We start from the raw sequence: 12,803 nt of genomic DNA, 5'->3' as shown, positions 1-12,803 counted from the left end.
CAATGAAATTAAACTTTGCAGGCTTAGCGGGAGTATTTTTAAAGGCTTTGTCTGAATAATGTGCTTTTGAAAAACTCATATTTTTAAGAAACAAGCGCCGCTGATAGTGTTTTTAATGTATTAGTTTAAATTTTGAATCAACCCTGTTTTGAGTCATTAACAAAAACATGATTATGATGTCATCAAATACGGGGGATTTGATGGCATCATAATATAAAGACTTTCACCGAGAATGCAATTTAATCTCCTAGAAAGAATCTGACATCATCAACCAGTATAAATCGATTTTTCTATATTACTCATTAGACGTATGCTTCACCAGTTGGATTTTCTGATCTCTACTTCCTATGCGAAATTTTCTTGTTTAAAGTAGGCCAAAAGCTAACTTTCTAAATTGACATGACTAAACTATTCATTTTATTTGGACATGGCGCCATCAAAACCCCCGTTTTTGATGACGTCATTATGTCTTTTTTGTTAATAACTCAAGATCGGGTTGATCGCTATTTTTCCGCTCGGCAACTTTCGTAAACAACTTGCCAACATGCGCTAACGAGCAACTAAGTGCAGTATTTTTGGAGTTAAGGGGAGTTAGAGTTGATTTACAAAGGTTCGCTGACTGAACGAGTTAGAAAAATTTTTTAGAATATAGAAAAGCACGTTTCTCCACCAGTACATTTAAGCAGGAGTATGCAGACGTTGCAGACCTTTCAAATTCCTCTCATATCACACACTCTTGAATCTCATTCCAATCCTTAGTGAATAATCGTAATTTGTGAGATTTAGAGAATGGAGCTCCAAACAAAAGCAGCGGATTTTTATCCCCATTTGTATATAGATTCTTCATCTTATCCCACATAGTTATTACCACCGGGTCACTGAGACCCGGACTCAAGAGGGCTTGATTCATCCCCCAGTGCCTCGAGAGGAACCACAAATATTAGAAAAACACCATAAGTTTAAAGACCATATAGTCTAAATGCGTGAGAAAAAATTAGCCATGTCAATATTAATGCGATAACTATAATCATTGACGATTACTATTTGCGACGATTTTTGAAGACCAGTTCAAACAATATATTCAACAGAACAGACCGTAACGCTATCAATAGAATACCACCTTTGAGAAATCAACAAAATATGCTTTTTTCTGAGACACAATACCCCGGTATTCAGCTTTTGAAGAGATGGTGGGAAAACAACATCAAGAGACAGCTGCTCGATCGTATCCCAAAAGAATACTCACAGGGGTAGTGTCGCACTTTTTTCATCGATTTGAAATTGTAAAGAAGCCTTCACAAGGAAGGGAAGGTTTCACTTTCAGTGACGTAACAATAGGTTTCATTGTTGCCATAGAAGCAATGAAGTCTTCTGACCAGTAAACAAGAATGATGTCACCATTTCCTAAAACTGATGTTTAATAGGTGCATTCAGACAGTATCGTGGAAATTGGAAGCGGTAACGAGAATTGAATTTATAAGGGTAATTCATCATAACAGTCTCTGATGCTCGTTAGTTGACAGAGAGCAACCATGTGGTGAAGGTTTTAATGACCTTAATACCTATCTCACCCTTTCAACACCATCATAGCCAGTCTAAAAGAAAAAGGGAAGAAAACATAAAATATTTGAAATCTGAAAAATACGATAAAGCACTATTCATTGGACAATAGAGATACCAGTCACCAAATAAACGTTCATTAAAAGTTGAAAAGGAGTGAATGAGAATGAAAAAGTTATCCTAAGAAAAACAGATAAAAACAAACAGATTTAAAAAGAGAAAAGTAAATAAACTTACCGATTCTCCTACTGTACAAAACACATCAACAGAACCTTAAACCAGTGGTTGCCTTAGTCAAGCGAGCATCAAAGACTATTATGATTGACCATCCTTATCATTCAATCCTCATTACCACTTCCGATTTCCACGATACTTTTCGAATGCATCTATCAAGCATCAGTTTTAGGAAATGTTGACATCATCTTGTTTACTGGTCAGGTGACTTCATTGCCTATTCTATAGCAACAATGAAACCAATTGTTACATCACTGAAGGTAAAACATCCCCCTTTATGTGTGACCTACTTCACACTTTCCAACCAACGAAAGAAAGAGTACAACACTTGACCTGTGTGCACCCTTCTACGAAATGAGCGAGCTGTTGTCTCCTGAGCTATTTTGTTATTCTGAGCGTCACTTCTGATATCCAAAATACGTAATAGTTATCGGACAGTCTCATATCAATGACATAAGCTTTTAGAAATGGCGACTTCATTTTTTCTTACTGGAACCTGGTGACGTTACAGCTAACATTGATAAATCTACTAATACATCATTGAACGTAAAACATTCTCTCTTACATGGGAGTGCTCCACCAAGGTAAAAAATTCTTTCAATATGTTTGAATAAAAATTTGTACTTTTTTTGTCTCGGAATGCGGTTAGAATTCAAATGGTCTAATAAAGAAATAGTCAACCACAACCCAAACCACTTTATATTTAAGGAAAGTGTATTTTCCAGAGAAAAGAGGGGTGTGATATGGAGTTTCCATAACTAAAACAACACTTCATACCATGTTGGTAAAATCCAAAGGAAATTTAAATTATAGTGTAGGATATACATTAGAAAGGCGATATATAACAGAATAACTTTAGGGATCTTTAGTGGGATACTTGACGTTGAAGAAATCCCAAATCTATCCAAAAAAGTTTATGTTAAAGGAATAAAGAGAGAACTCGACACCACAAAGAAATGAGTGGTTGCGAAGGAAATTTACCACCTCATATTTAAATGATTTTGTAAAGGGAGAGCTTATCAGCATAAAGTCTAATAAGAAAGAAAGGTATCGAAAAAAAATCATGAAATAGTGACACCTTTAAACTCAAGTGAGTTTGAAGAAAACTCGGCCCAACTAATTTATTTCATATCATGGTATGAAATTGATTTTCAGTTCAAGGGAGTAAAGGCCTATAGCTGAGAATTTTATCCTCGTAATTTGGAGAGAGAATTTACCATGCACAATGTTACACTTAAGGCGTGAGACTTTCAAACAATTCAGTTGCACTGCGACAGTCGGCGATACGTGCAGCCAAACTGGACAGCTCCTTCTTCTTCTTCTCGGGAAAAAGCGTCAGGAGCCAGTACAGCCAAAGGATATTCGTACAAGGCTTATTCCTCGTCCAATCACCTCTGTAAAGAAAATAAAAATCTGTCGTAAAATCATCATAAATTTAAAACTCACAATGTACTTGGCAAATATGAAAACCGTATTATTTCGAATAACGGCCCTAGGCGTTTTTTAAAGAAGGGGGCGTTTATTGAATAATCTTTAACCAAGGTCATTTTAGTAAAGTAAATGAGGACCTTGATTTGCCTTTTCGCTTTCTTTCAGTTAAAATATGTCATGTGAAAATAGGTCAAAATGAGTTTGAACACTGAAAGAATACAATCATTAACACATATTGAAGTTTGAAAGTTTGAAGTTTTTCATGAAGTTTTCCTCCATATAATTCTCCCTCGCAGTCATTTATTTCAAATAAAGCCCCTCCTAGAGAGAAAGCATTTATTTGAAAGGGGCGTTTGTTTGAGGGGGTGCTTGTTGAAAATTTTTTCCGACTTATCATTTCTACCAAATAGCCGAGTGGCTAGATTGTTAAAATAACCAGAGAGTTCAGATCTTTGTGACAATGAATAAAAAGTGAAAGAAAATCTTACTGGAGAGCTTTATGCGTTTCTTCAAGCAGATAACGAAACCCATTATTATCATCCTCATCCTCTTCAAACAAGTCCGCAAAAAGAGCGTACAGGTCGTTGCAATGAACGCCCTCGTGGACAACAAAATCATCATCGTGTATTTCATGTCGCATGCAGGAGAAGTCCAGCACAGAAACCCTGATATCGGACTTAGGAATCCCCTGAAACTCCATGTGTGTGTCATCCCTCGGCACCTGTTTGCAAAGAAAAAAATTAATACATATATGTAGTCATTTCCTATTTTCAATAGACTGTAATTTTGTGGCTAGTCCAAGCTCAAATTCGAGGTCAAAAATATAAAGATTTGGTGATTACCGTTTGAATAACAATATTCGTAGGATGCAAACTCCGAATCTCTCCATCAAAAAGAAATTCGAGGCTTGCCAGACCCTCAGCAAGTTGATGGATCATCGACTTGATGTGAGCTGGATGGGTAGGTGGTCGATTATTCAACAATGCTTCCTTGGCAACTCCATCAAACCAAGTGATCAGATACATTTGGTCATCAGGAAATTCTGTTGGATGTGTTCCCAAATCGATGCCCGAATTATTTGCTAAATATCCATGGAAAAGACAAGAAAACCTCTCGGGAAACTTTCCGCGTGCAAGTACTTCCCTAAATTGAGAAAGAAGATACAAATCTTTAAATGAGGAGAAATTATTCTCAAGGTGGTGACTGTGGTGAAGGAAACCTTAGCAATTGATTCGTTAGCTTATTTCATAGGATAGGATTTTCAATTCAATTTGCAGAAAGAAACTGTTCAAAGATGTGAAAGTTTTTCTTTAAGAAGACATTCATCATAAAATTAGGTTCTTCGTTATAATTTTTGGAATTACTTGGGAATTCAAGAACTCTTTTCCAATTATTTCCCATACTCATATCCCAATTCACAACAGAGAAAAAAATCATAAAAAGTTGATTACTGCAGTGACGTAAAAAGAAATCATGTATATAAACACGAATGTAACGAAATAGGGTGATTATGGCGTATACCATCCCAATCGGCTAAATTCTGCTTAAAATCCTTAAAAGAGTTGACTTATAGAATTCAGAAGAGTTCTTTTTGAAATTTTGCCATTCCAACAGTTAATTTAAAGAAAGAACAACAAAGTTTCATTTCAGAGCTCATTTTCAAAGGTTTTTTCCTTAATCGCAAAACTCATAACCCAGAACCATTTGATCACTTATTTAATTTACTAATCCACGTGATACAATCGTGAGAACTCTGAAATCATAAAAAGCGAGTTAGGGGACTGAGTACGACCCTGAAATGTTACAAAAGTGTGTCCGAGCATACGCTTACCTTTCAAGCGCAGGAAACGCGCCAAGACGATGCTGAAACGAGAGAAATAACATTTTCTTTAAGCCATGAGTTTCATCAAGAATCTTTCAGTCTCAAGAAGTTTGAAAATTAAGGAAATTCAGTAAAGAAAAATAGAATAAACATAAGAGAACTATTATTGCTTTCTCCTTTTCGAGAAACCATATGGGGTGAAAAGCAGGCGAGAAAGTAAGATGAATGTGTAACTAACATACCTGAGATTCCCCTATCATATTGGCGGACCTGAGAAATGATAAAAGTATTTTTTAATAGCAATGACGTCGCGATGAGAAAGTTTGAGATGCGAATTGAAAAATAATTAAATGTAAGACGGAGTCGTAACAAATCACTGAAGTTACAAAACGTGATGAAAACCAGCGCATTTCTTTCAAGAAGGATCTTTCCGATGTGAATCAAAAGATTATGTCGTAAATTGCATTTGAAAAAACTAAGCTGTCTTACCTATGACAAAGTGCCTCCCTGTACGCTTCTAACGTCGACGCATCCTGGTCATTGCCGTCCCCGAACGGCAGAACCTTGATCAACATCTCCTCTTCACCAGGGTTTTGAGAAACGAAAAGATAGGAAAGCGTCGTCTTCCCGACAAAACGTTTCACGTTCAACAATGCCTCTTCCACAGGAACATAGTCTGCTGGAGTGAATCCAGTCAACATGTTCAAACGATCAATCGGTGCCAGGGGGAGCTGGTTGGCGTCAGGAACATCGGGAACGGTTTCATCAACGTCTTGGATGGACTGTTCGTCTGCAGGATTCAAATATATTTCAAAAAATAGTTTCAAAGTAAAATGAAATAATGGGACTTAATTTGAGATAAATCCTCACACTTTCCTCAGACTATTAACATTGCATTAATCACAATAACAAATTAGATAATGGTTCGAATTACGGAGAAAGAAGATCTTTATAGTCAGAGCCTTTATGAAAGAAAAACACCATCATTCGTTATCGACTTAGTTTGAGTCAATTCCCAAAAAGGCTACCCAGTCATTTAATTGCAAAGTAACATAAAAAAATCGAACGAATGGATAAATATTTTTAAATAATAAAAATAGTTTCACCATTCCCTCTGTTGAGAAGCTCACGTTTTATGAAGATAAAGGGAAAAGGCAGAGAGACATACCGATTTCCATCTCTTCTTCTTCATCCAGAAATTCCTCAGAAACCTCCTCGTCTAGAGTTTGAGAAAAAGAAGGCCATTTATAAGTTGGTGTAAACATTGTATAACTATTACAAAACCGCGACTGGAATATTAACCGCCAGGGGGAGAGGTACCTAGGCAAATGGAAAGTACGGGTATATCGTCTTTTCAATTAATTGATGACGTCAACATGCAAGTTTATCATTTATAGATAGTTTTTGAAATTCTCTCTAATTTTCCTTACCACCTTTTATTCCAGAACCAATCAAACAATTTGAACTAATTTTAGACTAACTAATTTTATATTTTTTCGGGGTATTTTGAGTAAGCCAAAATAAAAACCATAAGAGCAGAATTCGAAAAGACAACTTTCTTGTAACTTTGAAATTTAAATTTCGAAGTTACAGTATGAGCTTGAAATTTTTACAGTATTATGTTGAAGTACTTTTTGATCGAATACTAAAAAAGATTTCACTGAGATATTCTGAAGCCATTCAAGGCACTTTATTATTTTTTGAGTTCTATCATCAGCCAATAAACTCTGTGCTTTCTTATCGCCGATCTTTACTTTATAATGATTTCATATTGCAAGGGCATATCATTAATTTCTAAAACACAAGACAAAGTAATTCTTAACGACAAATCAACAAAATTGATCACAAGATACTACATTCATTCTTAATCTACAATGGTAATCGAATCCCCTTGAAAGATAATAACATTGCAGCGTGTATCAATCATATATTTGTCAATTCCAATGTTGAGCTGCGTTGAAAGGGAAGTAAACCTGGGAAAGAGCCTTTGATGATAATTTCTGATTATAAAGAAAGATAACAGGAGTTTATAACCTACCAGGTTCAGGGAATATCTGGTCCCTGTGGTTGGTGCAATCTAAAATTACAATGTTCTTTTCGTGCGTCACGTACAGTTCCACTAAGTCAGCAATGAAGTCCGAATATCTATTCCTCTTCCGCGTTATTTTGTAGTCATACTGTCGATGGGCCTTCGTGTAGTCCGGTACAAATGCGAGCCAGCTGAAAAAATAAACAATTAATTGAAAAGAAAATATAACTTTTTTTTTATTGAAAAAAATATCTTGTTTTGGGATTTATCTTTGCGAAGACGAGTTCTTTTTTAAAACGCACTTTACTATATGCAGACTAATCAATTGTCAATCCTTAAGGTTGCGATATCTTGTGTAAACCGTGACGTATTTGGCAAAATCTTGCACTCCATCTTTCTTAGTCTTTTGCATGCTTAAGGGTAGGACTTGTGTTTATATGCTTTTTGAACATTTCGCTACAGATATTCCTTTGATTTCAAGATGTTGATATTCTTAACTTTTTTTAGCTAACTACTTGTGGTATGAAATATACCAAGGGTCCAAAGTAGTTTTGCCTCTACTAATCCTCCGATGGATTCAAAACTCGTTAATTAATAAAACTTTCATGATCCTTTAAATAAAAAAAATGTAACTTACATTCCAGAAGGAGTACCACGGCGTCGACTTCGGCCACTCTAAAATTGAAAAGATCGATATTTGAGTACAAAATTGTTACGTATGGAAACTTTTAAGCATAGCGGTTTGAAATTTGTTGTTTTCATGTAAAAAAAGCTTTTTAGAGTAAAAACCAAGGGTATATTCAGCTAAGTGACTAATACTATTTACAAATGTGACAAGATTCTTCATTGTAATACAATAAAGGAAGTACATTTCTCAATTACTTTTGTTTTTATACTCTCCTGCACTCCATTTATCATGAATCAAAGTGATAATTCCCCTGAGGGTGATCAGTCCCAAAAATGTACCAAAGAATTGGAAACTGAGGATCTAATAGCAGAACTTTGCTTTTATGCCTCCTTGGATTCTGTAAAATTCTGTTTGCGGAAGTATCAATATGGCAAAAGTGTACTAGATATTGAAAATGACATGTACAAAGAAAAACTTGACACCTTGAAAGAAACTGCAAACTTCTTGAAAGTGCCAAAATATAATGAAAAAACCAAAAGATCATTGTCTCATCTGATCATCTGCAAGATACAAAACCTCTTACCGGACAATTGCTCCATCTGCAACAGAAGATATAAAATTGGTCTTATGGAGCTCCCGATCCTTGAATGTGCCGTTTGTGGTCAAGGTGTACACAAACCATGTTGGTTAAATCTTGCTACGATTCCCACAAACAACACCAATATTGATGAGGACACCAACGCTGAACTCTTCAAAAGCTTGTATAACCCTCTAAATCTACCTGGCATGTTCTACATTTGTCATGCTTGTCAACCTAACACAATCCCAAGTGACAGTGACGGTGACAATAAAAGGAAAAAGAAAAAAGTCACTAAAGATGCTGCACCATCTATCCCAAGTCAAGACAGACCAACAGAATTATTAGAGTCAGACACTGAAGATGTTGTCCTGCTGTCAACTCAAGATGCTAAGGATAAAGAGATTAACACAAGAGAAACAAAAAACCAGAATCAACAAGATGATTTTGGAAGCAGTAATATAAACTTGTCGTTTCTACAAGAATGGCAATTGCAAGTATGGATTCAAAGGAAAGAATGCAAATTTGCGCACCAAAAATGTGCCGAAAAATTTACTCAACATGGCACAAATAAACAAAGAGGATGCAATCTTGGAAAAAATGTAAAGATTTCCATCCCAAAATGTGCTTCGACTCAATACGAAAGGAGAAGTTTCGCAACATCCTGCCGTTTTGTTCATGTGAGGGAACTAGAAGAGAACCCATTATGGTTAAAAACACAGTAACTCACACAACAACAGCAGCTATTGGCAGAAAAAGATGATGAGATCAAATCTTCTGAACCAATCATTTTTTAGAGATTGTCCGTCTGATGAAGGAAGAAATCATGGAGACACTGGACAAAAGATCACCTCGATCGAGAATCATCTTCAATCACCTTCAGCAGACGCAAACCTCTCAAATACCCCCAGTTTCCTATGCCAACTGACCGATGATCAGGCAAATTCCTCACCAAGCAAACTTCAATCCAATTCAGTTCCAATAATCAACAACTTTGCTTTTTTAATGTACAAGGACTGTGCCCGCAAACTGTACCAAGCAAAGTTCCTTTTATCGAAAATAACATATGTCATAAAAGTTTACTGTTCGTTGGCCTATCAGAAACATGGCTCAACAACCATAAAGATGCGAACTAAAAGTAGAAGGTTATACTTGTTCAAATGTGATTCATCACGCAAGAAAAAATCAAGAGGGAGAGCAACTGGAGGAGTCTGCTTCTACATAAGAGATGATATAGCTGCTTCATGTGAAATAATCTACTCCCATAAATCACCAAGTGTACAACTCCTTTGTGTTTACTCAAAGACTGAAACTTGGCTATGCTTGTAATATATAGACAGCCTGACGACAAGAGTAATGGAAATCCATCAACAGCTAAAGACCTTCTTACACCGCTCAAAGGTGCGAAACAAGCCCTTTCCGCCTTGGAACCTGTCCCAAACATAATTTTTGGTGGCGATTTCAATCTTCCAAAGTCAACATGGCCTGATGGACTACCCAAACTGGATGCTCTATGGAAGAAAGACAATGCTGAATGATCTAAATCGATTTTGCAACGAGTTGTTCATGTCCCAATATGTCAATCAACCCACACACAAAGATGGGAACACCCTAGACCTTGTCTTCACAAATAATGAAGATCTTATACATGACTACTCAATTTTACCAGTGTTACAAAGCACTTCACATCACAGTATTGTTATGGTATCAACTAGGCTCAAAGTTCAAAATTTTTCTAGTAATGATGATAAACCAGAACCACGTTCCAATTCACGCTTTGAATTTCTTCTCAGATGAAATTGATTGGAATAAGTTAAAGGAAGATTTGAATCAAATTGACTGGGATGTAAAACTTAACAGTGATGATCCACAAGAAATTCTTGAAAGTATCAATCAAATATGTTTGGATGTATGCAGAGGACGAATACCAATCAGAACAACCAAAGATACCAGGAAGAAATCAAAAGTTGAAAGATATCGTCGCTCTCTTACGAACAGAAGAAGAAAAATTACAAAGCAATTTTTAAAATGCACGTCCCAATCAAAGAAGACTAAAATAACAAAGGAACTTTTGACAATTGAAAAGGACTTACAAAAATCATTTAGGGATTCCAAGTGTTATGTTGAAAATATGCAAGCAATCAATTCCATAAAGAAAAACTCAAAATATTTCTTTGCTTATGCGAGAAAGAAGCAAAGATAAAACGAAAATTGGCCCTCTGCTGAACACAAATGGTGAATTGAGCAACGAAGCAAAGAAATGGCTGAAATTCTGTCAAGACAATATGTTCCGTCTCAGTGCACCAAAACCATTCGATTAATACAGAGTGAAAATGATGAAGTCAACGTAGATATCATTCAGATCTACAAGTTACCAGAAGATGATTTATAAAAGCAATCAACGATCTGTCCCAAACTGCAGCACCAGGTCCGATGGTTTCCCTGCAACCTTTCTCAAACAATGCAAAGAAGAACTTTCTATTCCTCTTTGTATCTCTGGAGACAAAGTTTGGACAAAGGGATTGTCCCAGACGAACTTAAAAGATGCACAATCACACCAATCCACAAAGGAGGTAGCAGATCCTGGCATCAAATTATAGACCAGTAGCCCTAACATCCCATGTCATCAAGATATTTGAAAAAGTACTCAGAGCACATATTGTAAAGCACATGGATGAAAATCTGTTTCAATCCCAATCAACATGGATTCAGAAACGGGCGTTCATGTTTGAGTCAGTTTTGGAACAATATGACTGATACTAAATATATTGGACGAAGATTGCTAATGCGGATGTGTGTACCTAGATTTTTCAAAGGCTTTTGACAAAGTAGACCATTCAATTGTCCTACGAAAAAATAAGAAACTAGGAATAGATGGAAAATTATTACAGGGCTAAAGTCCTTCCTAACAGAGAGAAAAACAATCAGTGCTAGTGAATGGTGTCACTTCTGAATCACAACAGGTCATTTCAGGAGTCCCTCAAGGTAGTGTTTTGGGACCTTTGATTTTCCTCATATTGATTGGGGATATTGACAGGAAGTGGTGCACAGCTTTCTCAAATCCTTCGCTGATGACACTCGTGCCACAAAGGAAGTCAAAACTCTAGAAGATGCTGTCCTACTTCAAAAAGATCTTGATAGAATATATAAATGGACGGATGACAACAACATGAAGCTGAATGATATAAAATTTGAACTCTTGCGCTATGGAAAGAACCATGAGATCAAGACTCAAACAAGCTATACATCACCGTCTAGTGTTGAGATTGAAAACAAAGATGTTGTGAAAGACCTTGGAATCCTTATGGACAGTAATTGCACATTTCAGAAGCAAATTACTGCAGTAATCGAAAAGGCTAAAAACTTAAACATCTTGGATCCTGAGAACTTTTTCTTCACGATCTTTAAATTGTATGACCGTACTATATAAATCATTGGTGATACCAATTTAGAATATTGCTCCGTTCTGTGGAGCCCAAATGCAGTTGGTCTCATTCAGAGACTTGAAGATATTCAAAAGTCCTTCTTACGAAAGATAAATGGCACCCCAACAATTATTGGGAGTGTCTAAAACAGACAAAAATTTACTCACTTCAAAGGCGAAGAGAACGCTACAGAATAATGTACGTCTGGAAGTGATGGAAAGATTGTACCTACTGTAAATGGTATCAAAACCACTGAAAACCCCCGGCTGGGCCGGATGTGTACACTGTCAATTCCAAAGAACCAAACATCAAAATTTAGAGACAGCACACTTGCAGTGCAAGGTGCAAAACTTTTTAATGCTATGCCAAAGAGCATCAGAAACCTCAAAACATTTCTATCGATAAATTCAAAAGAGCCCTGGACACACACCTTAAGTCTATCCCAGATGACCCCAGATCCATGGATATACTGGGGCAGGAGAGCTAATTCCAATTCAATAATTGACATGAAAAATATCTGCTGAGATTCTTTTTCTCTCGACAGATTGATCACACAGAGCGGGTTCACCAAGAACCTTACCTGAAGCAGGATGCTCGAACAACCACACAAGTAACAACGTAAGTATATATGTAGCCATGGAGAAATGAAGAGAGAAAGAGTTTCACCATCAAGTGTGAATGGCTTTCAAATTGATATCAGAAAGAGAATCCTTTTTTCCTTCCTATAACACTTTCGATTTGAATGGGACTTAGACTAATGAGTAATCTTGGCTCTTTAAACTAGGTCACAGTGTGGATGTAAACCACACTGAAACGACCGCCTTCCATCATGCAATCGCGCATCACGCTCGCGAAAGAGCGTGCGCACATTATTAACGCTTACATGTCATGTACCAGATAAACATGTCATCTCCAGTACATTTTAGATTATTCATTGAAAAGCGATTACAATATAGTCATTTTTCATGTCTCGATTATTCAATGCCGAATATAAGACATTCAGTGAAAAAAAGATAAACACCTGGGTAATCTAGTTTAAAAAAACGAAAGTAAATGGTAGATAAAGTAATGAGCCAAGGTAAAACGAGATTAGCGTA

General features: G+C 36.4%; 1 protein-coding gene across 1 annotated transcript; it reads right to left on the bottom strand.

The window, feature by feature from the left end:
- Window positions 1-3,028: 3,028 nt before the first annotated feature.
- On the bottom strand, window positions 3,029-7,923 carry LOC136817048 (serine/threonine-protein kinase haspin-like). The gene is made up of 10 exons (XM_067073391.1): window positions 7,903-7,923; window positions 7,714-7,751; window positions 7,086-7,267; window positions 6,216-6,266; window positions 5,537-5,837; window positions 5,290-5,317; window positions 5,057-5,088; window positions 4,068-4,368; window positions 3,714-3,946; window positions 3,029-3,188 (listed from the first exon to the last, which is right to left on the bottom strand). The coding sequence occupies exons 1-10, from the start codon at window positions 7,921-7,923 to the stop codon at window positions 3,029-3,031; spliced, it is 1,347 nt and encodes a 448-aa protein (XP_066929492.1).
- Window positions 7,924-12,803: the final 4,880 nt, after the last annotated feature.

This window comes from Clytia hemisphaerica, unplaced genomic scaffold (assembly GCF_902728285.1).
Source record: "Clytia hemisphaerica strain Z4C2 unplaced genomic scaffold, Clytia hemisphaerica genome assembly, whole genome shotgun sequence".
Classification (NCBI taxonomy): Eukaryota; Metazoa; Cnidaria; class Hydrozoa; order Leptothecata; family Clytiidae; genus Clytia; species Clytia hemisphaerica.
The sequence above is the reverse complement of the archived record's forward strand: the minus strand, read 5'-3'. Positions and strand labels throughout refer to the sequence as shown.

What these genes read in the sequence shown, in the direction of transcription:
- LOC136817048 (XM_067073391.1), bottom strand. Translation starts at nt 7,923, where the DNA reads ATGAAGAATCTTGTCACATTT. An exon ending in TGAAGAATCTTGTCACATTT is followed by an intron (nt 7,752 to 7,902) that starts GTAAATAGTATT and finishes TTTCAATTTTAG; the next exon opens with AGTGGCCGAAGTCGACGCCG. An exon ending in AGGGAGGCACTTTGTCATAG is followed by an intron (nt 5,318 to 5,536) that starts GTAAGACAGCTT and finishes ATCATTTCTCAG; the next exon opens with GTCCGCCAATATGATAGGGG.